Source organism: Acartia tonsa, chromosome 1 (genome assembly GCF_053477335.1).
Source record: "Acartia tonsa isolate MP-2025a chromosome 1, ASM5347733v1, whole genome shotgun sequence".
Lineage (NCBI taxonomy): Eukaryota > Metazoa > Arthropoda > Copepoda > Calanoida > Acartiidae > Acartia > Acartia tonsa.
In genome coordinates, this window is record NC_137260.1 from 46,829,572 (window position 1) to 46,855,998 (window position 26,427).

At 31.7% G+C, this 26,427-nt stretch overlaps 2 protein-coding genes across 3 annotated transcripts in view; one reads left to right on the forward strand and one right to left on the reverse strand.

Annotated features, from left to right (window-relative positions):
- Positions 1–26,427, forward strand: part of LOC145322067 (uncharacterized) — a 148,813-nt gene that overhangs the window by 14,304 nt on the left and 108,082 nt on the right. The gene's annotated exons all lie outside the window — the stretch shown is intronic.
- LOC145322059 (uncharacterized) overlaps positions 1–26,427 on the reverse strand; it is a 69,900-nt gene that overhangs the window by 975 nt on the left and 42,498 nt on the right. The window contains exons 16-17 of the mRNA XM_080163831.1: positions 1,319–1,372; positions 381–487 (exon numbers count right to left, since the gene is read on the reverse strand). Of these exons, the coding sequence (XP_080019957.1) occupies positions 381–487; positions 1,319–1,372 (161 nt within the window). The remainder of the gene's footprint in view (positions 1–380; positions 488–1,318; positions 1,373–26,427) is intronic.

A 26,427-nucleotide genomic window follows, 5' to 3' on the forward strand; every position in this document is an offset into this window, starting at 1 on the left:
TGAAAGATTAAATCTAACATTTAAATGACCCATAATTATCCTAGGATCTGTGTAAAACTTCCCTAAAAAGATTCAGTAGTTATCGTATTCTTAAGTTTCAGACAAAAAAAACTTGGTCAAAATTTCATTTCTTACTCATCATGGGTTAATGGAGCAATTAATAAGGTGTTCCCAGTTCAAGCATTAAGCCATAATAATGAGCCCTAAAAGGGCGAAACACTGTATCTACGGATACCTTATATAATAGGGAAATAACAGTAGAGCTCTAGGGGTTGAACATAAAGAGAAAGGGATGGTATTTACTCATGGTTGGTCACAACCGAACAAAATTGCCTGGCACGCCTCTTCATATTAAATTTTGAAAAATATATCTTGTATACCTTATTTTGATTCTTAGAGTTTGAGTTTTGTGAAGAGTTATCCTCCTCTCTGAGTTTAATTTGAGTTATCACACCAACCAGAAGCTCGTCAATATTCAAATTTAAACCTGAAATAATTCAGATATCAAAAATCTTTTGATAGAAGTAAAATTTTATGCTATGAAAAAACAAATGAACAAGGATGACAACATCCATAAAAGCGAAGCTCTGAAACGGTCGTACAAACAGACAATAACACTTGTAAAGTATCAGAACTGAATAATTAAAATATTAAATGAATAAGAGTCGAACAAAAATTGTAAGTAAATTTGTTGAAAAACTGCTGGATGCAGGATAATGTTTATGAACATACTTACATTTTTAGGACTTGATTATAGAGTTGCTTCGCTTATAACATTATACTTTGTTGTCCCAGGAATTAATATACTAAAAATCAGATCAATCGGATGATTAGATCACATGAAAATTTGTTGTTTCTAAAATCTAAATTTTTTAAATCGTACCTAACTACTAAAGGAATCACCAGGCAAAGTTTGAAATCGATAGGACAATTTTAACATACCCAAATTAACGAAATAAGCTATCCGTTACGGACGGACGTACGGACGGACCTATCCTAATTATAGAAAAGCTTCGCTTCTGAAAAGATGGATCATGTAAAGAAAACGAAGTAGTGGGTTGCGTCGCATTTTGATAGATTATTCAGGTTAGGTTTGGTAAATGTTAAATGTTTTTTTTTCGTTTTTTTTCCAAGATCCAAAAGATGTAACATTTTAAAATTCGAATATATATGAAGACTAAGAGCTTTAAAGAGTCAAATTAGGGATTGAAAAGGGGGTATTAAACCTCTACAGCAATCCCTCAACTTTTTGAGGGTATACCCTTCCCCTTGGATTACTTTATTTTTGCACAACAAATTGCTATTGTAAAGTTAATACCTGGCGATGTTTCTATATATTTGATTCCGTACTTCTTAGCCAGCTGTTTACCTTCTAAAAAAAATATAAATATAAATAAAAATTTGGTAAACAAAAATAACAATCTTTACCTAAAATTCATTCTAAGATTATTATTTTCCTTAATGGAATTGTTAAAAGAAATACGTTGAAATATACCGTCGAATTATTTTATATTTTAATTAATTATTATTTCATAAATTTTAATGAAAAATTAAAAAACCATCTGATTTTAGGTTTGCTAGACTCTTTTTCAATTCTTTTTTACTATAAAAAGTGAGTAAAAATTATTATTTTTTCAACTGTTCTATTTTTACCTACTAGCTTTTATTTTTGAAATGAATGTAAAAAGTTAAAAAAGATTCTGATGAATATTTATTTAAGTTGATATAAATTAATTTGATGTTTCTGATTAAATGAAGTCTATAAGAGTTCCAGCAAAACCACTCTAACAACAGACTGAATAAAAAAACAACAATCTATTTTTAAAGTGATTCTAAATGCCCCCTATTATTTTTTCAGGTGATAAGTTTATGTTCTTCACTGAAGTAATCTAATGAAAAATATATATTCAAATGTACTAAATAGGATTACATAAAAATATTTCTTAACAATTTCCAATTAAACATTCAAGAATTTTTATCAACATTTAATAACAATAAATACTAATAAAATATATCAAATATAGAGACAAATAATATTCCAATGCCTGTTTGTTAATAAACCTGAATAAATTTCAAAAAAAGTATTTTAATTTAGGGTAGAACTTTTATAAGGAAACTTTTAAACATTTTGATTATTATTGTGCCTTGAATACCAGTTTTTTCAGCTATTTGTAGTTTAGGAGCTATATTGAAAATGTGAGAAAAAAGTTGAAAAGTTTTAAGTATGGTGGAACATTTTACCATATAGCTCCTATACTAAACTTAGCTCAGGAATAGTTCTTACGTATCCAAAAACTAGAGCTTATGACAATTCACAAATAGCTATTCAATTGAATGTGTGGTAACCAACAGTTTTTAGATGAATCAAAAAAATCCAGAGGTGTATTGTAGTTATAAAAATCAAGTTCAAGTTCCTGCTTTGGTGTCAGATAAATTGCCAATATGAACCCACACTAATAAACATAATGAACAAACTAACAAACAAACAGACAGACAAATGTCCCAAAAACCAGACAAAATGACATGAAAGCATTGAAAAAAATATTTTAAATTGGTGGAATTGAAAACTTGATGCCTTTTTTTCTAAAAATTAAAAAAAGTATTTATTAACCTTACACAGAAAGAAAAACAGAAAGATGACAGACAGTCAAACAGACAGATGTAAATGTAGACAGACAAATCAACAGACATTTAGATATACTTTCAAACAGATAGCAAAACTCCCCCCCCCCCCTACCCCCAATTTATTAGGGTTAATATTCTTGTTTAAGAAGGTATTCTTGTTATGTTGCCCTACTTATATTATAATTATTCTTGTATTGGAAGGTATAGCTTGGTATTTTTGCACTACTTATAAAATAATTGTTCTTGTTTAAGAAAGTATAGAATGTTATTTTGTGCTACTTATTGTATACCTTAGTATTGCTGCGCTACTTATAGAATAATCATTCTTGTTAAAGAAAGTATAGAATGTTATTTTGTGCTAATTATAAAATAATTATTTTTGTTTAAAAAGTATAGAATGTTTTTTTGTGCTACTTATTAATATAATTATCTTTGTTTACAAAGGTGTAAATTGTTATTGTTGCACTACTTAAAAAATGATTAATCTTAACAGAAGACTAACAGACAGACAGAAAAACAGTTTAAAGAGATCAAGAATTAGTTTTTTCAGAATTCATTATTATTTACCTTTCCCTATTTTTTAAGTAATTTTCGTAGAATAATTTCTTAATAGCTCCAAGAAGTTAGAAAAAAAATAGATTAAAATGCCAAGTTCAATTCAACATGAAGTTAATGTTAAAGTTTGAGAAACAATTAAACTATAAGAAAATAAGCTATTTCTTCGCTTGCAGATAAAAACAAAAAAATCAATACTTAGGAAAGAATTTTGTAATAAACCTCTAATAATATTTATCTTCAAACTTTCTTTAAAATGTAATAAAAAAGTTTGGTTTATTTTATAAAATCATTAACCAAATTTCGGTATGTTTCAGTTGGTATAAAGACAATAGAAAAATTGTTTAAATCCCTAGAAATAATGATATTTAAGAATTGAATTGTTTAAATAGAATAAACAAATAATATTTGCCGGACATATCCAGCAAAAAATTTAGCAGTCTATAATATATACATAAAAATATTCATTTTTATTTCTTTACAAATCTTCTCAAATATGTCGAGTTTTGTTAATTACCCCACATTATACGCACACACACACTACGTACATTACTCACACACACACATACACACACACACACTCACTAAACTACCAAGGTAGTAGGTAGAGCTATGGAGAGAGCGATAGAGAGAGAGAGAGAGAGAGAGAGAGAGAGAGAGAGAGAGAGAGAGAGAGAGAGAGAGAGAGAGAGAGAGAGAGAGAGAGAGAGAGAGAGAGAGAGAGAGAGAGAGAGAGAGAGAGAGAGAGAGAGAGAGAGAGAGAGAGAGAGAGAGAGAGAGAGAGAGAGAGAGAGAGAGAGAGATGGAGAGATAGATAGATAGATAGATAGTTTTGTTGTATACCTCCCACATACGCACACACACACTACGTACATTACTCACACACACACACACGACACACTCACTGAGCTACTAAGGTAGGTGGTAGAGTTATGGAGAGAGCAAGAGAGAGAGAGAGAGAGAGAGAGAGAGAGAGAGAGAGAGAGAGAAAGAGAGAGAGAAAGAGAGAGAGAGAGAGAGAGAGAGAGAGAGAGATAGAGAGAGAGAGAGAGTGAAAGAGAGAGAGAAAGAGAGAGAGAGAGAGAGAGAGAGAGAGAGAGAGGAAATCCCGTGACAGTAAAATAGATTTTAAATTTAGAACCATTGGCTATTTTTATTTTTTTCATTTTTTATCATTAAAATAATTGTCATGTATGTTACTTTTAAATGACATTTTAAAAAAAACACACAATGTTTTACCTACTGTAAATCCAATTCTCTATAAAACACTGCCATTGTTCGTATTTAATGCATTTATTATTCAGTTTTGATAAAAATGATACGTACGGTATTGAACTGTTCACAAAATTTGAAAATTCTTTTTCATCTAATTAGATATTTGTGATTTTTTTAAGGCAATATTTTTAAAGATTTATCTTCAATTGTCAGTTATCTACCTATATATATAACATTATTTGCAAATTCACAGCCACTTTAAATACAAATAGATAGACGGACAGACAGATGGACAAATAGATAGATGGACATACAGATGGATATGCAAACAGATGGACAGTTAGAAAGACTTCAAGACAGATGGATAGACAGACAGAAAAATGGATAGAGTAAAAAATAGACAGATAGTCAGATAGACAGAGAGATGGTTGGACATATAGACAGACAGACAGACTGACAACAGTCTGACATACAGACTGACAGACATGCAGATAGATTGTCGGACATACAGATAAACATACAAACAAATGGACATTTAGCTAGTCCAGACATATGGATTTACATACAGACTTACAAGAAGAAATATGGAAGTGCAAGTAAAAAATTGAACAAGGATGGCAACATCCATAAGTAGCGAAGCACAAAAATTGTGGATGGGAATACCTACAAGTAGAAAGAAAGAGTATTCTTTAAAATCAAAAATAGATTTAATTAATTGGAGAAAATTGTTTCAGCCTTCTATCTGTCATAGGAGCCGAGAAATTCATGTTTTCCAACTTTTTCTCTGACAGACATACAGACTGACAGACGGACAAACAGACAGTCTGACGGATGGACGGACGGATGGACGGATTGACGGACGGACGGACAGACGGACAGACGGACGGACAGACGGACGGACAGACGGACGGACAGACGGACGGACATTTGTTTTAAATATGACAATATGCAGACGTGAAGGCCCACCACAGTAAAGCATTGTATGGATCGTGAAGGGATGTGACAATAGACGAAATTAAAATAACTAAATTGTTTCTTATCTATTATTGCTTTAATGCAGGGATCTAAAGGGATAAGATAAAGGCCGAGAAATTAATGTACATCCCCGATGATAAAACAAAAATCTTCCATTACAATTAGTGGTTGAAACTTTTGGACACTCAACTTAATGAATCAACTAATCCCCAAAGTTGTTAGGCAAACAAATAGAAAAAAATTATTATAAAACTATGGGGACTAGTGTATAAAACAGCCCATGGTCCCCTCCCTCCCTTTAATGGATTGAACTATCCTTCTTTTCATTATAGACTAAATATTTGATCTTACCAGGAATCTAAGGAGATAAGACAATGGACGTTAAATTTATGTAAGCACCTCAATTACAATAAATCTTTTTTGTAGGTTACACTTTTTTAGTAGAAAGGTTAAGACACTGTTGGTTTGTACAACCCAAAAAGAAACATACTAGTTTTTTAGACAACAAACAACAGATTTGTTTTTGGGACAAGTATAATTTCCAGTCCAATGTCCCCTCTCTCCTTTGTTTACAAAGCTTTAATAAATTTTAAAACAGAAAGAAATATTGAATATTAATTATTGAATAATATAAGGGGAGGGAACTTTTGACTGTAAATTACACTGGTCCACTATGTTGTGTTTGATTGTTTAAAACTTTGGGTACTTTGAAACAATAATTTTAATGTAACATTTCTCTATATTCGGAAATCTGTCTATAATATGATTTGATAAATAACTATTACATAAATTATTATTTCAGAGATCAACAATGAACTCTGAGAAAAACACCAGTATTTTTTTATAGCATCTCTTTCATGGATTCTACATGATTCTTGTTTTTACTTCAAACTAAATTTCATTTATACCATGAATCCTAAGGAATTAGAAAATGAAGTATAAAATGATGAAAATATCCAATTACAATACAAAAAGGGGGGGGGCCAAAGTGACACTTTTTGAAACCAAAACTAAAAGCCAAAGGAACTCAACTAAAAAAAGAGTTACAGGTCTGACATTTTGCAAGGCAGTTGCTTTATAGGGGTACACTATGGAACTGTGAAGAAACAGCGTCGCAACCGCCGAAAACCGCCGAGAAAAGGCAAAAAAATTTCGGCGGGAAACGGCGGTTTTCAGCGGTTGCGCCGCCGTTTCTTCACAGTTACATATTTTACCCCTATAAAGCAACTGCCATGCAAAATCTCAGACCTGTAACTCTTTTTTTTAGTTGAGTTCCTTTGTTGACTTTTAGTTTTGGTTTTAAAAAGTGTCACTTTTGCCCCCCTCCCCCTTAATAGTTATTAATCGCATCGTATTATAAACAGCTTTCTGCGGATACAGAATGTACAATTTTAAGATTAAAACCAATTTTTTTTATCCCCGAGGTGCCAAAGGCACTGGCTAAAAAAACTGGTTTTAATCTTATGATTATACATTTTTATATTCGAAGAAAGCTGGATAAAATACGATGCTAGACATAGTTTTTTTCGTATGGATGAGAAGAGAACCGATCCCCATCCAACGGATTTGAATGAATACGTGAAATTAAATTACTGGCCAAAAAAGTTAAAATTCTGCTTGTTTGGAACCAATCAATCAAAATACCGAAGTTATATCAAAATACAGGAATTTATAGACAATGACTGATAAATTGATGTACATTTCCAATGATGACACACAAATTTACCCCTTCTGTAGTCCCCAAAGTTGTTAAGCCATCGCACAAGAAAACGCTATTTTAATCTTAGGGGACTGAACCGATCAGATTCTACTCTTCAGGGTATATACCTATTGGTCCTGTGGTGGTTTTAAGCTATTTTCTTTTGGGGTGGGACACCCCCAACCCCCCCCCAAAAACAAAAAATCCCCCCCCCCATTTTTAAAAAAAATTGCTGAAGATTTCCCTGGTCCTTTTACGAATTTCGACAATATTTTGTTTTTAAATCACCTCTTGGGGCAAAGCCCCTAGAGGCTAGGGGCGAAGCCGCTAGTTCTTAATAACCTACCTATTTAAAATCCAATAAAAGTCCCTAAAGTTATTAAGCCAGGGAATAAGAAAACATTATCTTAAAACTTTGCAGACTAGTGTAATAAACAGCCCATTGTCCCCCTCATTTTCTGCTAGTTCCTGATAATTCAATTATATTACAAGGAGGGACAGGACACAGAGACTTAACGTAAAATAGATCTTAAAATAGAACTTAAGATAAAGTTGTTATAAAACTTTGGGTGCCAGTAATTTACAGTCCAATGGCACCTTCTTTGTTGTTTTTGCTCACATATATTATATACATCATCTAAAACATTTTAAGTAATAACTCCCCCCCCCCCCCCTCCCCTCCTCCTTAAACAACCAAACCTAACCTTGCCTAGTTTCAGTGCTCAACAAGGTACTTCAAGTGAAAGTGTTAATGTTTTTTTTAAGCATTGATGTATGTTTTTTCTTGTTTTTACTTCAAACTAGATTTTTTTTACCAGGAATCTTAAGGAATAAGACAATGGGCGATAAATTGATGAAAATTTTCCCATTTACGATAAGAAATAAATAAATCATTGGTCAAAAAGTTTTGACACAGCTATTTTTGAACCAAGCAATCAAAATTCGATAAAAGTTATTAAGCTGACCCATTGGGCTGTTTATTACACTATTCATTAAAGTTTTATAATAACGTTCATATTTTTGAGGACTCTTATTGAATTTTGATTGGTTGGTTTATTAACTACTAGCCGGTTTGCCCCTAGCCTCTTGGTGTCCCAACCCTCAAGAAAATAGTTATAAACCTTCCCGGGACCTATGAGAAGCTACCCTGATAAGGAGAACCCGATCGGTTCAGCGGTTGGCGAGATCCTTTGTTACAAACAAACAGACAAACAAAAAAACAGACATCGTTCTACTTTGTATTATAGATAGTGTCCAAACGTGCACCCCTAATTGTAATCTATAGAAGGGTAATTTTGTTTACCATCATTGAGGATGTACATCAATTAATCTTTCATTGTCTTATCCCTTTAGATTTCTACGATAATAAAATTTGGGTATAGTCCCTTTCGTGGCAAGGGGTGTTTCGTCATATTTTTAAAAGCGAAGCTCTCTATAATTAGGGTCTCCCCGTCCTTCCGTATGTACGTCCGTCCGTACATCCAGAACGGATAGCTTTATTTGTAAATTTAGGCATGTTAGAATTGTCCTATAAATTTCAAACTTTGCACGGGGATTCCTGTAGTAGTTAGTTACGATTTAGAAAGCGTAGCAACTCTATAATTGTTACCAGAATATCCGTACGTCCATTTTAAACATGTTGATTTTTTTTCCTTTTTAACAACAAATTTTTATGTGATCTAATTATCCGATTGATCTGATTTTTGTATATTCATTCCTGGGAACAAAGCAAAATATTATAAGCGAAGTAACTCTATATTCAAGTCCAAAAATGTAAGTATGTCCATAAACATTTTCCTGTATCAAGCAGTTTTTTAACAAATTTACTTACAATTTTGCTTCTACTCTTGTACATTACATTCTGATTATTCCGTTCTGACACTATACAAGTGTTAATGTTCGTTTGTCCTACCATTTTATAGCTTCGCTTTTATGGATGTTGTCACCCTTGTTTGCCTTTTTTGACGCCATCCTTTTTAATTTCTTTTTTATGAGATAATCATTTTGTTATTTAAATTTACTTGTTTTAAATTAGTAAATGGGTTAATGTTTGGCTTTATTTCTTAAAACGTTTTTATGATGCATCTGTTTGAGCAAACAAGGAGGGAGGTGCCATTGGACCATAAATTACACTTGTACCCAAAGTTTTATAACCAGTTCAACTTGATGAATTGATATAGGGTAGGGCATTACATTATATGATTTTATTATAAATATTAACATTAACACTTTTTCAGATTTGAATAATCAGAATACAAATGTTTAAAAGTTAAAACAAAATTTTGAGTAAATTTGTTGAAAAGGTGCTTAAATACAGGATAATGTTTAAGGACATACTTACATTTTTATATATGCTACGCTTACAAAATTGTACTTTGTTGTCCTAGGATTCAGTATTACAAAAATCAGATCAATCGAATAATTATATATCACAAAAATTCTGACATGCCTATTTTAATTTAATTTAATGCATAATTTAAATTACCACTCAAAATATTCTTAAAAGTATCATTCAATAGTTAGGATATATATACATCTGTCTGTCCGTCAGTTTGCCCGTTGGTCTGCCCATCTGTCTACCTGTCTCTCCGTCTTTCTGTCTGTCCATTTGTTTATGTCTGTATGTCCGTCAATAACTTTTCGTTAATTTAGGCATGTTAGAGTTGTCCTTTGAATTTCAAAGGTTTCAGGGTTTCAGTGCTCAACAAAGTTCCCTGAGTGAAAGCGCCAGTTTTTATTGCTATAAGAAAATGAATGTTTAATTGCAATACATCCCCAATTATGATAATAGTTATACTGCATCGTATTATAGACAGCATTCTGCGGTTAGTAAATTTATAAATTAAAAGATCAATTCCAGTTTTGTTAACCATGTGGGGCCGAAGTCATGGGCTTACAAATCTGGCATTGATATTATATTTTTCATTTTAATGTTCATATAAAATTGTCTAGAACATAATGCACATAGACGTCAGAGGGGGGGGGTGAAGTAGCGATTATCCCCTCAAACGAATTTAGGGGTGCCGTAGGCATCCCCAAAAATTTTTTCATTTTACCCCCCCCCCCCCCATTTAAAATTTACCCCTATCCTGGGGGTGCCGTAGGCACCACCAACCATTTAGGAGGGGGGTAATTACCCCCCCAAAACAATTGGGGGGGGGGGGGGGGTAAATACCCCAACAAAAATAAAAAATCTCTAACAAAAATTTTTTTCAGCGCGCTTCGCGCGCATTTTTAATACTAAATATTTAATAAAATTTAAATTACCCCCCAAAAAAATTTTACCCCGGGGGTAGATTAGGGGGGAGGTAAACAAAATTTACCCCTGCCAACAGATTTCAGTGGGGGTAATTACCCCCCCAAAGCAAATTTTACCCCCGGGGTAAAAATTTTAGGGGGGGGGGGAAATTTGCAGCGCGCTTCGCGCGCAATTTTACCCCCCCCCCTTAAAAAATTTTTACCTCCCCCCCCCCAAAAAAAACTTGGACGTCTATGATAATGCATTACACATTTTTCCAGTATGGCTTTGAACCGGTTCTAATCCCGCGAATATTAATCGGTTTCAAAGCCATGCTGAATATAAAATTACCTCTGTTGTAGATTAAAATTATTGATTTGGCACTACTTTTCTGGAACCAACTAATCAAAATTCTATAGAAGTACCCAAAGTTTTTAAGCTAAATATAAGCGATAATGGTAATAAAACTTTGGGTACCTGTGTAAATACAGTCCAATGTATCAATGTAATTTACTGCTCAATGATCCCTACATCTCTGGGTATGGTGTGTCTACAAAAAGGCAGTGTCCAAACTTTTCCACAGATTATTTTAATCTATAAAAGGGTTCCCGTTTTATAATTGTAATTGAGCATATTGTAAACAGTTATCTTGCAAGTAAATTTATGTTTTTGATAGTTGTCTACAATACAAAACATTTTTTTCAGTATGACTCAGAACCTATTAAATCAAGAGGGAAAAATTACATTCGTAGCCACACTGAAATAGTTATTTATAGCATCGTATTATATACACTAAACAGCTTCCCGTGGAATTAAAAATGTACAATTGTAAGAGTAAAAATATTTTAAAAATAATGCATGGAAAAAATTATAATATGCCATACAATAAATGATTTTTCAGTATGACTTAGAACTGGTTTTCATCCAGCGAATATTAACCGGTTTCGAAGCCATACTGAACAGTATTTTACTAGTCATACTATACCCCTACCTTATTTATACACATTGCAATGTTCCCTCCCTCCCTTGGTATATATAAACAAACAGGGATTGAACAATTGACGAAAAATATTATGAACTTAATTCTGCCAATAATAATATTGAACAGAAAGAAAATGAGAGTAGAAATATCCAAGAAGGGAGGGGTCATTGGGCTGTTTATTTCACTAGTCCCCAAAGTTTTATAATAAAGTTATCTTATTCATTGGCTTAACAACTTTGGGGACTTTAATGAATTTTGATTAGTTGGTTGATTAAGTTAAGTGTCCAAACGTGTTAACCTCTAATTGTAATGTAGTTGTAAGTTTTAATTTGGTGTATTATCAATGGAGATGTACATCAATTTATCGGTCATTGTCTTATCCCTTTAGATCCCTGATAAATATCAGAAAAACAAGGATGAAAACGTTCATAAAATCAACGCTCTGTACTGAACAATTGTAGAGTGTCAGAACTAAATAAGCATGATACTGTTTCAAGACATAACTACACTTTTAGGACTAGAGACGCTTCGAAACCGATTAATATCCGCTTGATTAGAACCGGTTTTCAGTCATACTGAATTATGTATAGAATCGCATTAGTGCATTAGTTTTATTATAACGTTTTCTTATTTGTTGGCTTAACAACTTAGGGACTTTTTTACTAAATTTTGATTAGTTGGTTTAACCACTACTATACTTAATTAATAACCTAACCAATCAAAATCAAATAAAAGTCCTCAAAGTGTTTAACCCAGCGAATAAGAAAACGTTATCATACAACTTTTGGAACTTTTACTGAATTTTGATTGGTTAGGTTATTAAGTAAGTATAGTGTCTAAACTTTTCAACCATTAATGGTAAATTACAGGAGGGGAATTTTTGGGAATGTACATCAATTTATCGGCTATTGTCATATCTAGATCCCTGGTAGCGATAAACTTAAATTTTAGTCCCACTTAAAACAGGTTCTTATCCCGCGGAAATAAATTAAATTCGGAGCCAAACTGAAAAATTATTTTCAGTTTTGCTTCGAAACCGATTAATATCCGGTGGATTAGAACCGGTTCTCAGCCATACTGAAAAATTATCATAGTCAGTTTTCTACGAATATAAAATGTACAATTAAAAGATTAAAAATAAAAAAAAATGGTGTTAATAATTGTACATATTTATATACGCAGAAAGCTGACTATAATACGATGTTATAAAAAAAATATTATTTATTTGATCATGTATAACCCTGCTCTATATCATTTTTTTTATAAATAACAGGATCTGTGTGTGTCTCTCTGTCTGTCTGTACCTAAGGATCTCACTATCCACCCCCAATAATTGTTATAAAACTTTGGGTACCAGTGTAATTTATAGTCTAATGACACCTCCCATGCTCAAATATATGCATCACTTAAAAAACGTTTTGAGTATTATTTAAGTTCGTAATCCAAACATTTCTATATAAAACCCCCCGCCAATTTCCTATATTTGTTAAGTTATAACAAGTAAATGTTAATAACAAAATTCTTAGCTCATAAAAAATGTAAAAATAGTGTCAAAATAGTTTTGAAAAAATAGACAAATAACGGACGCAATAACGGACTATATGTAGAAAGATACAATTTATAAACTTTAACCCCAAAATGACCAAAGGCACGGGCTAACAAAACTGTTTTTAATATCATGATTGTACATTTTTAAATTTGTATAAAACTGGATATTTTACAATACGATACATGATTTTTCAGCATAGCTTAGAACCGGTTCTAATCCAGCGGATATAAATCTGTTCCAAACCATACTGGAAAATCAATTAAGTTACAGACTGAATGACAGACAAAGAAGTGAATTGTAAAGTAGCTTTTTTTAGTTATTATTCGTTTTCTAGAGAGAAAGAGAGGGGACAGTGTACTTTTTAATCTGACCAATGGGCGACGTGGTATTACGGAGGGAAGGGTCAATGGGCTGTATATTACACTAGTCTCCAAAGTTTTATAATAACGTTTTCTTATTCGTTGGCTTATCATTTTTTATGACTTTTACTAAATTTTGATTGGTTTATTAAGTTCAAACGTTTCAACCACCAATTTTAATCTACAGAAAGGGTAATTTTGTAAGTCATCATTGGGGATGTACTGTACATCAATTTATAGGCCATGTATGTGGTTTACGAACGTAAACTATGTGTTAAACTTTATCTGGGAGGGAGAGGACAATGGTATGTTAATAACAATACCTATCTATAATACAAAGTAGAACGATATCTGTCTGTCTGTCCGTCTGTCTGTCTGTCTGTCTGTCTGTCTGTCTGTCTGTCTGTCTGTCTGTCTGTCTGTCTGTTTGTCTGTCTGTCTGTCTGTCTGTCTGTCTGTCTGTCTGTCTGTCTGTCTGTCTGTCTGTCTGTCTGTCTGTCTGTCTGTCTGTCTGTCTGTCTGTCTGTCTGTCTGTCTGTCTGTCTGTCTGTCTGTCTGTCCGTCCGTCCGTGCGTCCCTTAAGATCTCGGTAACCACTGAACCGATCGGATTCTACTCTTCAAGGAATATACCTACTGGTCCTGTGGTGGTTTTAGGCTATTTTTTTGAGAGGTGGGACACCCCCATTTTTTTCTTGTGGAAGATTTCCTTGGTCCTTTTACGTATTTCGCCAAAAAAAATTTTTTATTACCACTTTAGGCAAAGCCCCTAGAGGCTAGGGGCGAAGCCGCTAGTTTTACATAAAACGTAGTGCAACATTTGCTTGGTTTGGCAAAAATTAATTTTCCATTGTCCTTGACCATTTCTCCAAAGTTAATTTAATCTACAGGTCTTTACAATAATGCAATAGTGTGATTAATGGGTATTATAGTTAATCTTTCATTGTGCTAGCACTACCAACTTTACAAACAATTTTATGTTTTCAGAGAGGGATAGGACAATGAAAGTCAATTGAATCTAATATTAAAAATATAACAGTTAGATCTAATTCTACAGTTTTAAAATTTTAAAGTTTTAGCTGACCAATAAACGAGTTTTTTTTCAGGGAGGGATGGGACATTGGGCTGTTTATTACACTAGTCCCTAAAGTTTCATAATTACTTTTTTCGCCTAACAACCCTAGATGATTACTTAAAAATCGAAGATGAATCCCACCCTTAAGAGTAGTGTATAATTCAGGGATCTTAAGAGATTAGACAATGATAATAAATAGAATTACCCCTTATGTGGATTTAAATCGTTAATTGAATTGATTGAAGTTTGGGCAAAATAAGTTTAAAACCAACTAATCAAAATCCCTAAATTTATCAAAATTTATGTACATCAATTTATCGGCCACTGTCTTATCCCATTGGATCCCTGATAAATATCAAAGAAACATGGATGACAAACCTATAAAATCAAAGCTATGAAAGGAGCATGATGCTATTTAAGGACATTCTTACATTTTTGGGACTTGATTGTAGTGTTATAGTGCTTAGATTTAGAACACAGTAATAGTGTCTGACTGATTATGACGTAACAAAAAAAATTAGCCAATGAGAGGCCGTTATTAACGAACACAGTAATAGTGTCTGACTGATTATGACGTAACAAAAAAAAAGCCAATGATAGGCCACTATAAATTTTACCATTGGTCAATAACGGCCTATCATTGGCTAATTTTTTTTTGTTACGTCATAATCAGTCAGACACTATTACTGTATTCGTTATTGACCAATGGTAAAATTTATAGTGGCCTCTCATTGACTAATTTTTTTTGTTACGTCATAATCAGTCAGACACTATTACTGTGTTCTTAGATTTAGATCGACAGGACAATTTTAACCAGTTTAAATTAACAAAAAGAGCTAACCAATTTGGACGTACGAACCGAACCCAATTGTAGAGAAGCTTTGCTTTTGAATATTAAAAAATCCATTTTCCAGTATGGCTTCGAAACCGATTAATATCCGCTGGATTAGAACCGGTTCTTAGCCATACAAAAATATGTAAAGCAGTGTATTACAGACAATTTTCCATGAATATTAAAAAATCATATTACTACCAGTATACTGTAAAGTTTCCATGTAAGTGTAAAAGAAAGAATATAATTATTTATCGCATCGTATCATAGTCAGCTTTCCGCGGATATCAGAATGAAAAGTTATAAGATTAAAACCAGTTTTCTTCAACCCGCGGTGCCTATGCATAGAAAATTGGTTTTAGGTTTATGAGTTTTATTTTAAGATACGTGGAAAACTGTCTGTAATACGATTCTTTACATAATTTTTCAGTGTGGCTGAGAACCAGTTCTAATCTAGCGAATATTAATATATTTCAAAGCCATACTGGAAATTTCGTTTTAACTAGAAAATTGGGTATAGTCCCTTTCCTGGCAACGCCCCTTAAGGGGCGTTTCTTCGTATTTTCACAGTAGCTATTCTCCTACTTCTATCCCCTGTGGGGGGCTGCGGAGCAATCACCGAACCCAATTTAACCTAACCTAAACTAAAATAACCTATAAAGTGCTATTTAAAAATACGACGAATCACCCCTTGAGGGGCGTTGCCACGAAAGGGTCTATACCTTAGAAATTGTCTACATAATAATACATATTTTTCAGTATGCATAAAAGTCGGTTCATTCAGAAGGAAATTTTGATTTGAAATACATACTGAAATATGTTTGTTTATTTACTTCACCCTACCTTATAATTAATATGGCTTGGTATTTGATGTATTGGTTTGTTTGTATACATCGATTCTCAAAAATGTGAATAATAAAATATTGCTATGTAAACATATTGGAATTCAAACAATCAAATTTAATATTTGAATTTAAAAATGTTAACAGCATTATCCTAGATAATTATTAATTTGTTTTAACATACTCCAAACTTTGAATTGATGGTTATTAATACTCTAATAATTTTAACTGTTGTAACACACACACAATGCTAACTCAGTGTTTACCCTCAAACGGATACATGATTACTACCTGTTTTGACCGCAACGCTACCACAGTCAAACCTAAAGGACGCACGCTCACATGCACACACACACACACACACACACATTTAACACTGAACCAATAAAAAAAATCTGGTTTGTTTGTAAAACCGCTAGTTATATCCTATTATATAAAGTTGTAAGGTTTTTTTTAAGAAGCTAAAGATTTCATAAATTACTGAACTAATTGAATTTCCTTTAAAGGGAAGCTTCACATAGGTCCTGGGATAGTTTTATGCTATTTCATGTTTAGATTTGACCCTCTAGATGGTATAGGTTATTTTTCTGCCTCCTTCTTACACTAAAAGGGGCGCAACCGCAAGTGAATAATAAAAATATAAAACATAGAGCAATATAAAAAAGAATAGATATTATCGATATACAAAATAGAAAGTTTTTTCTGTAGCAAAGGATCTCGTTTACCACTGATCCGATATGGTTCTCTGTATGTATGTCTGTCAGTCTATACCGAAGGATCTTGCTTACCACTGAACCAATATGGTTCTCCTTTACAGTGAAGCTTCCTAAAGGTCCTGAGATGGTTTTAGGATATTTTATTTTTATTACTTTTAATAAAATAACAGGGTCTTTATCTGTATGTATGTCTGTCTGTCTGTCTATACTGAAGGATCTCGGTAACCGCTTAACCGATATAGTTCACCTTTACAGGGTAGTTTCCTATCGGTCCTGAGATGGTTTTAGGCTATATTATTTGTATTCCTTATAATAAAGTAACAGGAACTCTGTCTGTATGTATGTATGTCCCTAAGGATCTTGATAACCGCTGAAGCGATATGGTTCTCCTTTACAGTGAAGCTTCTTATAGCTTCTGAGATAGTTTCAGGCTATTTTATTTTTATGAATAAGTATTGGTATGGCTTTAGGCTATTTGTATACCCTTCCATATTCCAGTGAATATACAACCCATATTTGTTAGGGGCACAGCCGCTAGTAATTAATAAATGGAAAGTAAAATATAGTTTTATACAGGGAGGGAGGGGACATTGAGCTGTAAATTGCCCTGGTACCCAAAGTTTTTAACCACGTTCGTTGGCTTAAACACTTTAGGCATTTTTATTGAAATTTGATTGGTATGTTCAAAACTTTTCAACCTATAATTTGAATTTTCCAAAGGTGTTATTTTTTTCATTATTGGGATTGTATATCTATTTATCGTCCAATGCCTTATCCCTTGATATTCGTGATTTGATGGAATACAGGGCAATGCCAATTTCAAATAAATACAACGGATAATTACAATAAGATAATAATAATCTAAGAAATTGTTAAATGAAGGCAAAGGTCCTAGCTGAGGCACAGCCGCTAGTTATAAATATAGTAAATTGGAAGTAAAATGCAGGGATATACCGATTACATAACCAAGAGGCCGAAAGCCCGGGCTAACAAAACTGGTAATAATTTTATAATTTCATTTTTTGATATTCATGGGAAATTCGTCTCTAATGTAATAAGATGCTATACATCGCTGAGAACCGGTTCTAATCCAGTGGAAATTAATCGGTTACAAAGCCATACTGGAAACAACAGGTGTCCAATATAAAAAAAAAAACACTTTAAATATATATTAGTATATATATCTACAGTAGCCTGTCCCGGATTTGAAAAATTTTGTTAAAATTTTTGCCCCCAGCCATAATATAGTTGATTTATGCAAAATATTGACCCATGCAAAATATTTTTTCTGTAATGCAAAAATTGCGATGGTACAAGCACTGCAAAGTTTTTAAAATTTGCAAAAAAGACCTGTTTTTAAAGCTCTTGTACCATCTCAATTTTAAAGATTTTTACAAAATTTCAATTCTAGTGTGTCTATATAAACCTGAAATTTACCCAAAAAAATGGGGGCAGTTTTAATTCTAACATATAATGGAACAAGGTGTAGCAAGTAATTTTCTAAAGTAAAAATTGCCAGATTTCATACATAAATAATGGGGTTGGGCTGGAATCGATAGATACAGATATCCGGCTGATTCATAATTCTGGATATCAAGTATTTAGGGTTATATTGACACACTAGAATTGAAATTTTGTAAAAATCTTTAAAATTGAGATGGTACAAACTTTTTAAAATCTGCAAAAAGACCGTTTTTAAAGCTTTTGTTTCATCTCAATTTTTAAGATTTTTATGAAATTTCAATTCTAGTGTGACAATATAAACCTAAATACTTGATATCCAGAATTATAGATCAGCCGGATATCTGTATCCATCCAATCCGGCCTAACCCTATTATTTATGTATGAAATCTGGCAATTTTTACTTTGAAATATTACTTGCTACACCTTTGTCCTTCATATGTTAGAATTGAGACTGCCCCCATTTTTTTTGGTAAATTTCAGGTTTATTTTGACACACTAGAATTGAAATTTTTTAAAAATCTTTAAAATTGAGATGGTACAAGAGCTTTAAAAACAGGTCTTTTTGCAAATTTTAAAAATTTTGCAGTGCTTGTACCATCACAATTTTTGCATTACAGAAAAAATATTTTGCATGGGTCATTATTTTGCATGAATCAACCATATTATGGCTGGGGGCAAAAATTTTAACAAAATTTTTCTAAAATGGGACAGGGTAATCTACAGTGATGGAACAATGGACGAAAAATGTTATGAACTAAATTCTGACTTGAATAAAATGGGACAGATAATGGACTTTTATTAAACTTTGATTGGTTGGTTTATTAAGTTGAGAGTCCAGAAGTTTCAACTACTTATTGTAATCTACAGAAGTCATAATTTTGTGAATTATCAAATATCAATGGAGATGTACATCAATTTATTGGCCATTGTCTTATCCCATTAGATCCCTGATAGATATCAGAGAAACAACATCCATAAAATGGAAGCTCTTAAATGAACATTAACAATTGTATAAGAGTGGCATAACTAAATAAACATTAAGATATATAAGTTTTCCGGAATTCTAAAGTTAGGGGGAGATTTGAAATCTGCATCAAATTTTGAGGTTTTTTGTCAAAAAGGTTAAAAATCAATATAGATATATGAACATTCTGATACCTCGTTATAAAGCAAACATTTAAATCGATATGGGCATACGAACAGACGTACACGAAGTATAGAGAAGCTTTGCTTTTGAAATGTATATTTGATTTTCCAGTATGGCTTCCAAATGGATTAATATCCCCTGGATTAGAACCGGTTCTTAACCATACTGAAAAAAATAAGGATAGAATCATAATACAGACCATTTTCCACGAGAATTGAAAAATTCATAAAATTTGAACCAGCTTTAATCTTATTATTTTTCATTATGATATCTGCGGAAAGCTGACAATAATACGATGCTATAAATTAATATTCCAGTAGGGAAACCGATTAGAATCAGCTGGATTAGAACCGTTTCTCAACCATAATAAACTGCGTATAACATTGTATTAATACCAGTTTTGTTCCTATTCTCATATTTTTTCGTTTTAATATCCACAGAAAGCGGTCTATAATACGATACAATAAAAAAAACTAATCCAATTTAAGTTCTAATATTAATAATCTTATAAAAAGGGTCTTTACGTCTGTCCCTTACATTCGCCTAAGAAGAAAATACATGTACATAATTTAAAAACCTAAAAAAAGTCCAACCTTGATAATCTTTCATAGTTTCCTTTGCAATAAAGTTTGGCTTGGTTCAATTTTATGCATAGTTTTAACTTAATGTTACGGTTTATAACAACTTAGATATTCTTAAGATTATTACTGAATATCTTTGTTGTTTAGGCACCCCCAAAATTTTTTTCATTTTACCCCCCCCATTTAAAATTTACCCCTACCCTGGGGGTGCCGTAGGCACCCTCAACCATTTAGGAGGGGCTATTATTTGGGGGGGTAAATACCCCCTTCAAAATAAAAAATCTATAATAACAAAAATTTTTGTGCGCTTCGCGCGCTTTTTTAATACTATATATTTAATAAAATTTAAATTACCCCCCCCAAAAATTTTACCCCAGGGGTAACTTTTGGGGGGGGGGGTAAACTAAATTTACCCCTGCCAACAGATTTCAGGGGGGGTAATTAACCCCCCCAAGCAAATTTTACCCCCCGAGGTAAAAATTTTGGGAGGGGTAAAAAAAATTTGCAGCGCGCTTTGCGCGCCATTTACCCCCCCCAAAATAAAAAGCTTGGACGCCCCTGAAAAATTCAATGAAATATTGCTTATTTGTCTTATTTACATAATTATGCTATGTTTTGACAATAAAAATTCTTGCTTGTTTGGCTTATATTTAGGGATGCATATTCTGCATAACTACTCTGCTAAAAGGGGGATTGGAGAAATAATGGGGGGGGGGGGGAAATGTAAAATTAAGAGAACTAAAAACAGTTTTCCATTTTCCTCCCCTTCTTGGTGAAAAAAAATAAAAAATATGTGGGAGAGGGGGAAAAATGAATAAAATATAGAGTTCTTTAAATATTATTTTCATTTTGCCCCCTCCCCCCAACTTAGTGGAAAAAACTAGGAGGGGGGTAATTTGAAGCAGGAGAAAAAAATGAATCTTGTGCAGAATATACACCCCTGCTTGCATACCAATCAATCTAAATTCTTGCTTATTTGGCTTATATATCAATTAAAAAATATTTTGATAATCAATCAAAATTTTTGTTTATTTGGCTTATATACCAAATATTACAATTTTTGGATAAATTACTTATAAGTAAATAATGAATTTTTTAGCTTATTTTGCTTATATCCCAAATCATACAGTTTTTTCATAAACTACTTATAAGTAATCCACAAAAATATTTGCTTATTTGGCTTATATGCAAATTCATACAATTTTTTCATTATTTATTTATAAGCAATCAATGTAAAGTTTGGCTTATTTGGCTTATATACCAAATCATACAATTTTTTGATAAATTACTTATAAGTAATCAATTAAAATTTATGCTTATTTGGCTTTTATGCCAAATAATACATTTTTTTTTATAAATTACTTATAAGTAATCAATGAAAATGTTTGCTTATTTGTCTTATATACCAAATCATACAATTTTTTGATAAATTACTTATAAGTAATTTATGATTTTTTTTGCTTATTTGGCTTATATCCCAAATCATACAATTTTTTCAAAAATTAATTATAAGCAACTAATCAAAAATTTTGCTTATTTGGCTTATATGCCAAATCATACAATTTTTTCATAAATTACTTATAAGTAATCAATGAAAATTTTTGCTTATTTGGCTTATAAGCCAAATCATACAATTTTTTGATAAATTACTTATAAGTAATCAATGAAAATTTTTGCTTATTTGGCTTACATGCCAAATCATAAAATTTTTTCATATATTACTTATAAGTAATCAATCAAATTTTTTGCTTATTTGGCTTATATACCAAATAATACAATTTTTTGATAAATTACTTATAAGCAATCAATCAAAATTTTTGCTTATTTGGCTTATATACCAAATCATGCTATTTTTTGATAAATTACTTATAAGTAATTAATGAAAATTTTTACTTATTTGGCTTATTTACCAAAACAAGCTATTTTTTGATAAATTACTCATAAGTAAACAATGAAAATTTTTGCTTATTTGGCTTATAAGCCAAATCATACAATTTTTTGATAAATTACTTATAAGTAATCAATGACAATTTTTGCTTATTTGGCTTATATGCCAAATCATAAAATTTTTTCATAAATTACTTATAAGTAATCAATCAAAATTTCTTGATAAACAATTTTTTGATAAATTACTTATAAGTAATTATTTAAAAGTTTTGCTTATTTGTCTTATATACCAAATAATATAATTTTTTGATAGATTACTTATAAGCAATCAATCAAAATTTTTGCTTATTTGGCTTATGTACCAAATCATGCAATTTTTTTATAGATTACTTATAAGCAATCAATCACAATAAATGCTTATTTGGCTTATATACTAAATCATGCAATTTTTTGATAGATTACTTATAAGCAATCAATCACAATAAATGCTTATTTGGCTTATATACCAAATCATGCAATTTTTTGATAAATTACTTATAAGCAATCAATCACAATAAATGCTTATTTGGCTTATATACCAAATCATACAATTTTTTGATAGATTACCTTTAAGCAATCAATCACAATAAATGCTTATTTGGCTTATATACCAAATCATCAAATTTGTTGATAAATTACTTACAAGCAATCAATCACAATAAATGCTTATTTGGCTTATATACCAAATCATGCAATTTTTGGATAAATTACTTATAAGCAATCAATCACATTTGTTGCTTATTTGGCTTATATCAGCCAAATCTTCTCTTTTTTTCATAAACTGCTTACAGGAAGAAAGGGATTAATTATTACTCCTCCTTCTTTTTCTTAACTTCAACTTATATAAGCCACTTTTACTGTAAATGACTGAGTATTTATTTACTCCACCCTCTTTTATCTCACAAGTAAGACCAAATTGTTGTAGAATGCTGATATAAGTAAGCAATTAGTATTCTTTATGGCTTATCAGTAATTTACCACAAAAATGGCACAATGGCACATTTAAGTAAGCCCAAAAAAATGTTAATTGCTTACTTACACGTTTTGAGATTACTAGGGTATGCGTATACACATAGTTAGAGCTATGCCCCAAGCATCTAGTATGCAAATATGTTAAAAAGGTACAGAAAAATAGTCTAAAACCATATTGAGATGTATTTGAAGCTTCCCTAAAAATAGGGGGGGGGGGGGTTGAGGTTCTAAATCAGTTTAGTAGAATGCCATTATTAAATATTTGTCCTGATAATTTATGTTTTTTAGTTTATAATTCTAACCAAAGTCCCTCCAAAACTCTAAAGTCTCTCTAAAAAACTCATAATGATTATGATGTTGATTTTTTAAAGATCAGTGGGAAGGGGAATTTAAACCGCTTAGTCCTTGGGCTTCGCTTCTAGAGGCAAAGTTCGATTTTTTCTATTCCATACAATTCTTTTGAAATAGCTTAATTTTCCTTGTTTACCAGAATTATATCGTTCCATAGAAATTATAAATTACATATATGCATTACATACCCTTTCTTATCTTTTTACAATTAATTCAAGTAAAAATCAGACATTAAGCAAACACTATGAACAAAAAGTGACACCTTTCAAGTGATTGGGTCAGAAAAACGTGAGTTATGAAAACGTTACCTAACGGTAAGAAAACATAAATGTGACTTGAAACCGTATATAAAGAGATACAAAGTATCAAGTAATAAATAACCTATTCATAAGTTGTTAGGTACAAAGTGTGTATATTTGTGTTTGTTCATTTTGGAAGCGGTTCTACTCTATAAAAGTATTTGTTTGTCAATACTCTAATGAAACACAAGAATGTCAAGCGGAGATCCATATAAAATACAAATGTATTTTATACAATCAAATTTCATTTAGTATAAAAAACTTGTTATGGGAATCATTTTCTTGTTATTTACGTTCTAGGCATTCGGAGGATTAGTTATTAATCAAATAATATTTTAGCTTAGCCTTGAACTAAGGTTTGTGTAAGTGAAAATGTCGTATGCCATATAAACTCATGGCCTTATGATATGTGATAAAAGGTTTAAAAAAAACAATCGCTCACAATTGAAACAGTCTTAACCCGACGACTCTGTTTTTTTAGATTCTCAATGTTTCATAGGTCTGTCTTTTTGGTGCCAAAATGTCTAGGATTGGGTTAGAAACCTGGTTAAGGTGTCTAGAGAAAGGTATTTACATGCACCATCAAAAACTTTATTCTTTCTTCATTGACTAACTAATTAAAAACTGCTGAAATATTTCAATAAAAGATTTATTTCTATATCTGGATTTATCAAATTAATTTATGTACATAACTCAAGAAAAATTAAATTCATTTTAGTTTTAATTTTTCCCTTTGACTAAATACCTGCGGTTTCTAAGATCTTACACGTACGTTAAACGATTACATTGATAAACAACTCAAATGTAGAACTTTTAGTACTACTGGTTTTGATCATAGCCTCCAAAGGTGCAGTGTAGATTTCTCCCCCCTTTAATTACTAAATCTTTATATCTTTTTAAATAAAAAAAATATTTCGTTCCTAGATTGTAGGGACTTCTTAAAACTTTTTTTTTTTTGGGGGGGTGGGGATATCTTCAGTTCCGGTTACTTAGACCTAAGCTGAAACAGACAGAAAGATATCGTACTACGCTGTATTATAGACAATGAATAAAATTAAGGATTCATACTTATTTAACATAATCATATGATTTTTTAATTGACTAAAATAAACATGAGGAAATATCTATAGTGTAATAATAATAATTTTTCTGTACAAAAAAAGGCACAAGTTTCAGTTAAAAAAACACATAAATATCATGAATTGACGCTTAATTGCCTTAACGGCCCTAAATCATGCACAAGGCCTCTAAGCAGCAGTTGTATTTGAAAATATAGTTTGCCATAATCGTAAGATCCGACTTGTGTGCTTATTTTTAGTAGCAAAGCTACTCTATATTTCACCTTGTCTGTCCGTCAGTCAGTTCATAACGCCATGAGGGATTATGAGCGATTTTCTGAGATGTTATTCATGATAGACGGCTGATTTATTTTTGAAGATTCCCTGTACCAACGAGCATGCAATATGTAATTTACTTTGTCCGTCGGTGTGTCAGTCATGCTAAAAATAAAAATATCAAAAAATATGAAAATATGTGAGTAAGGTTACGTGATTCTCGATTTTAACAAATGCTCTTTTAATCTCCTTCTACATGATTGTTTTTGTTCTCCGCTACTTATGGATGTTGTTATCCTTGTTTCTTTTTAACTTTATTGTGTAAAATGTGCTTGGTATGAGTTATAATGGCAGGCAAAGAAAACATTGAGCTGTGTGTATGAAATATGTAGTGTACAAAACTATTAGGAAGGGTTTTAGTAGATCTGGCCATATTGACCTAAAATTATAGCATACCGGCTAGAATAGGATAAATAATAAGCTTAGCTATAATTATTTTTGCGGTATGGCTTTGAAACTGATTAATATCCGCTAGGCTAGAACCGGTTTTAAGCAATGCTCAAAAATCATGTATCGCATCGTATTATAAAAATATAAAAATGTACAATCGATATATCGAAACCAGTTTTGTAGGCCCGTGCCTTCGTCATCTCGTCAACTGATTTTAATCTTATACAGAGTGTTTTTTTTATGAGAACTTTTTTGAAGGCAATTTTACCCCATTTATAGTTATCAGAATTTAATGATCAATGGCTTATTTTCTTTGTTTTTTATAACCATTTATAGAACATCAAAAAAATATTTCAGTTTCTATTAAAAAAGTACAGTAAAATCAAAAATTCAAAACCTAGGTGTCAACATCTAAAAATGGTTTTAGCGCATTTTTCTCATGCTCAAATCTTCTACCCTTTGCAAAAATGGCTGCAAAACATACATACTTAAGAATTGATACAGATACTCTTAGGGACATGTACTAGAAATTATCAAAGTTTGAAGGCCATATCTCAACCAGGGAGGGAGTACTGGCCCCCCAAAGTGGACTACTGAAAATACAATTTTTTTCTAGCAGAGGGTAGAAGATTTGAGCTTAAGAAAAATGCGCTATAACCTTTTTAAGATGTTGACACCTAAGTTTTGAATTTTTTATTTTACTGTACTTTTAAAATAAAAACTGAAATATTTTTTTGATGTTCTATATTAATATTTGTTTGTGCTTAATGGGGGAATGCCTTAGCCCCTAAAATGGAACAACTTAATATCATACACATTTGGACTCTTGTACTAAGGTCCTTGGTTAGGTCTCTCACTTTTGGCCTTGAAATCTTGAACTTTATTATAAGAAAGATTTGGTTCACCTAAATCAGACCTAAAGATGCGGTTATCCAGGCTTTCTTGTGCATAAAACACAGGAATGTTGATTTTTTTCAACAATGTACAGTCTAACGCTGGTTTCCTTAGATAATTGCCAATGTTGATTTACAAAACAAAAATACAAACGGTAATTTTTATCTGCAAAGTTTCATAGATTAATTTCAAAATTCCGTCAATAAATAGGGAAACAATAAGGAAAACTAGAGAAATGATCAAATTTTTATCAGTTTGAAATTTTTTAAAAAATTTATCGTAAGTTTTAAGGTTTCTCCATTATAAAACTAATTTTACATAATAAATGAATTACGTTTAAATTTTCTT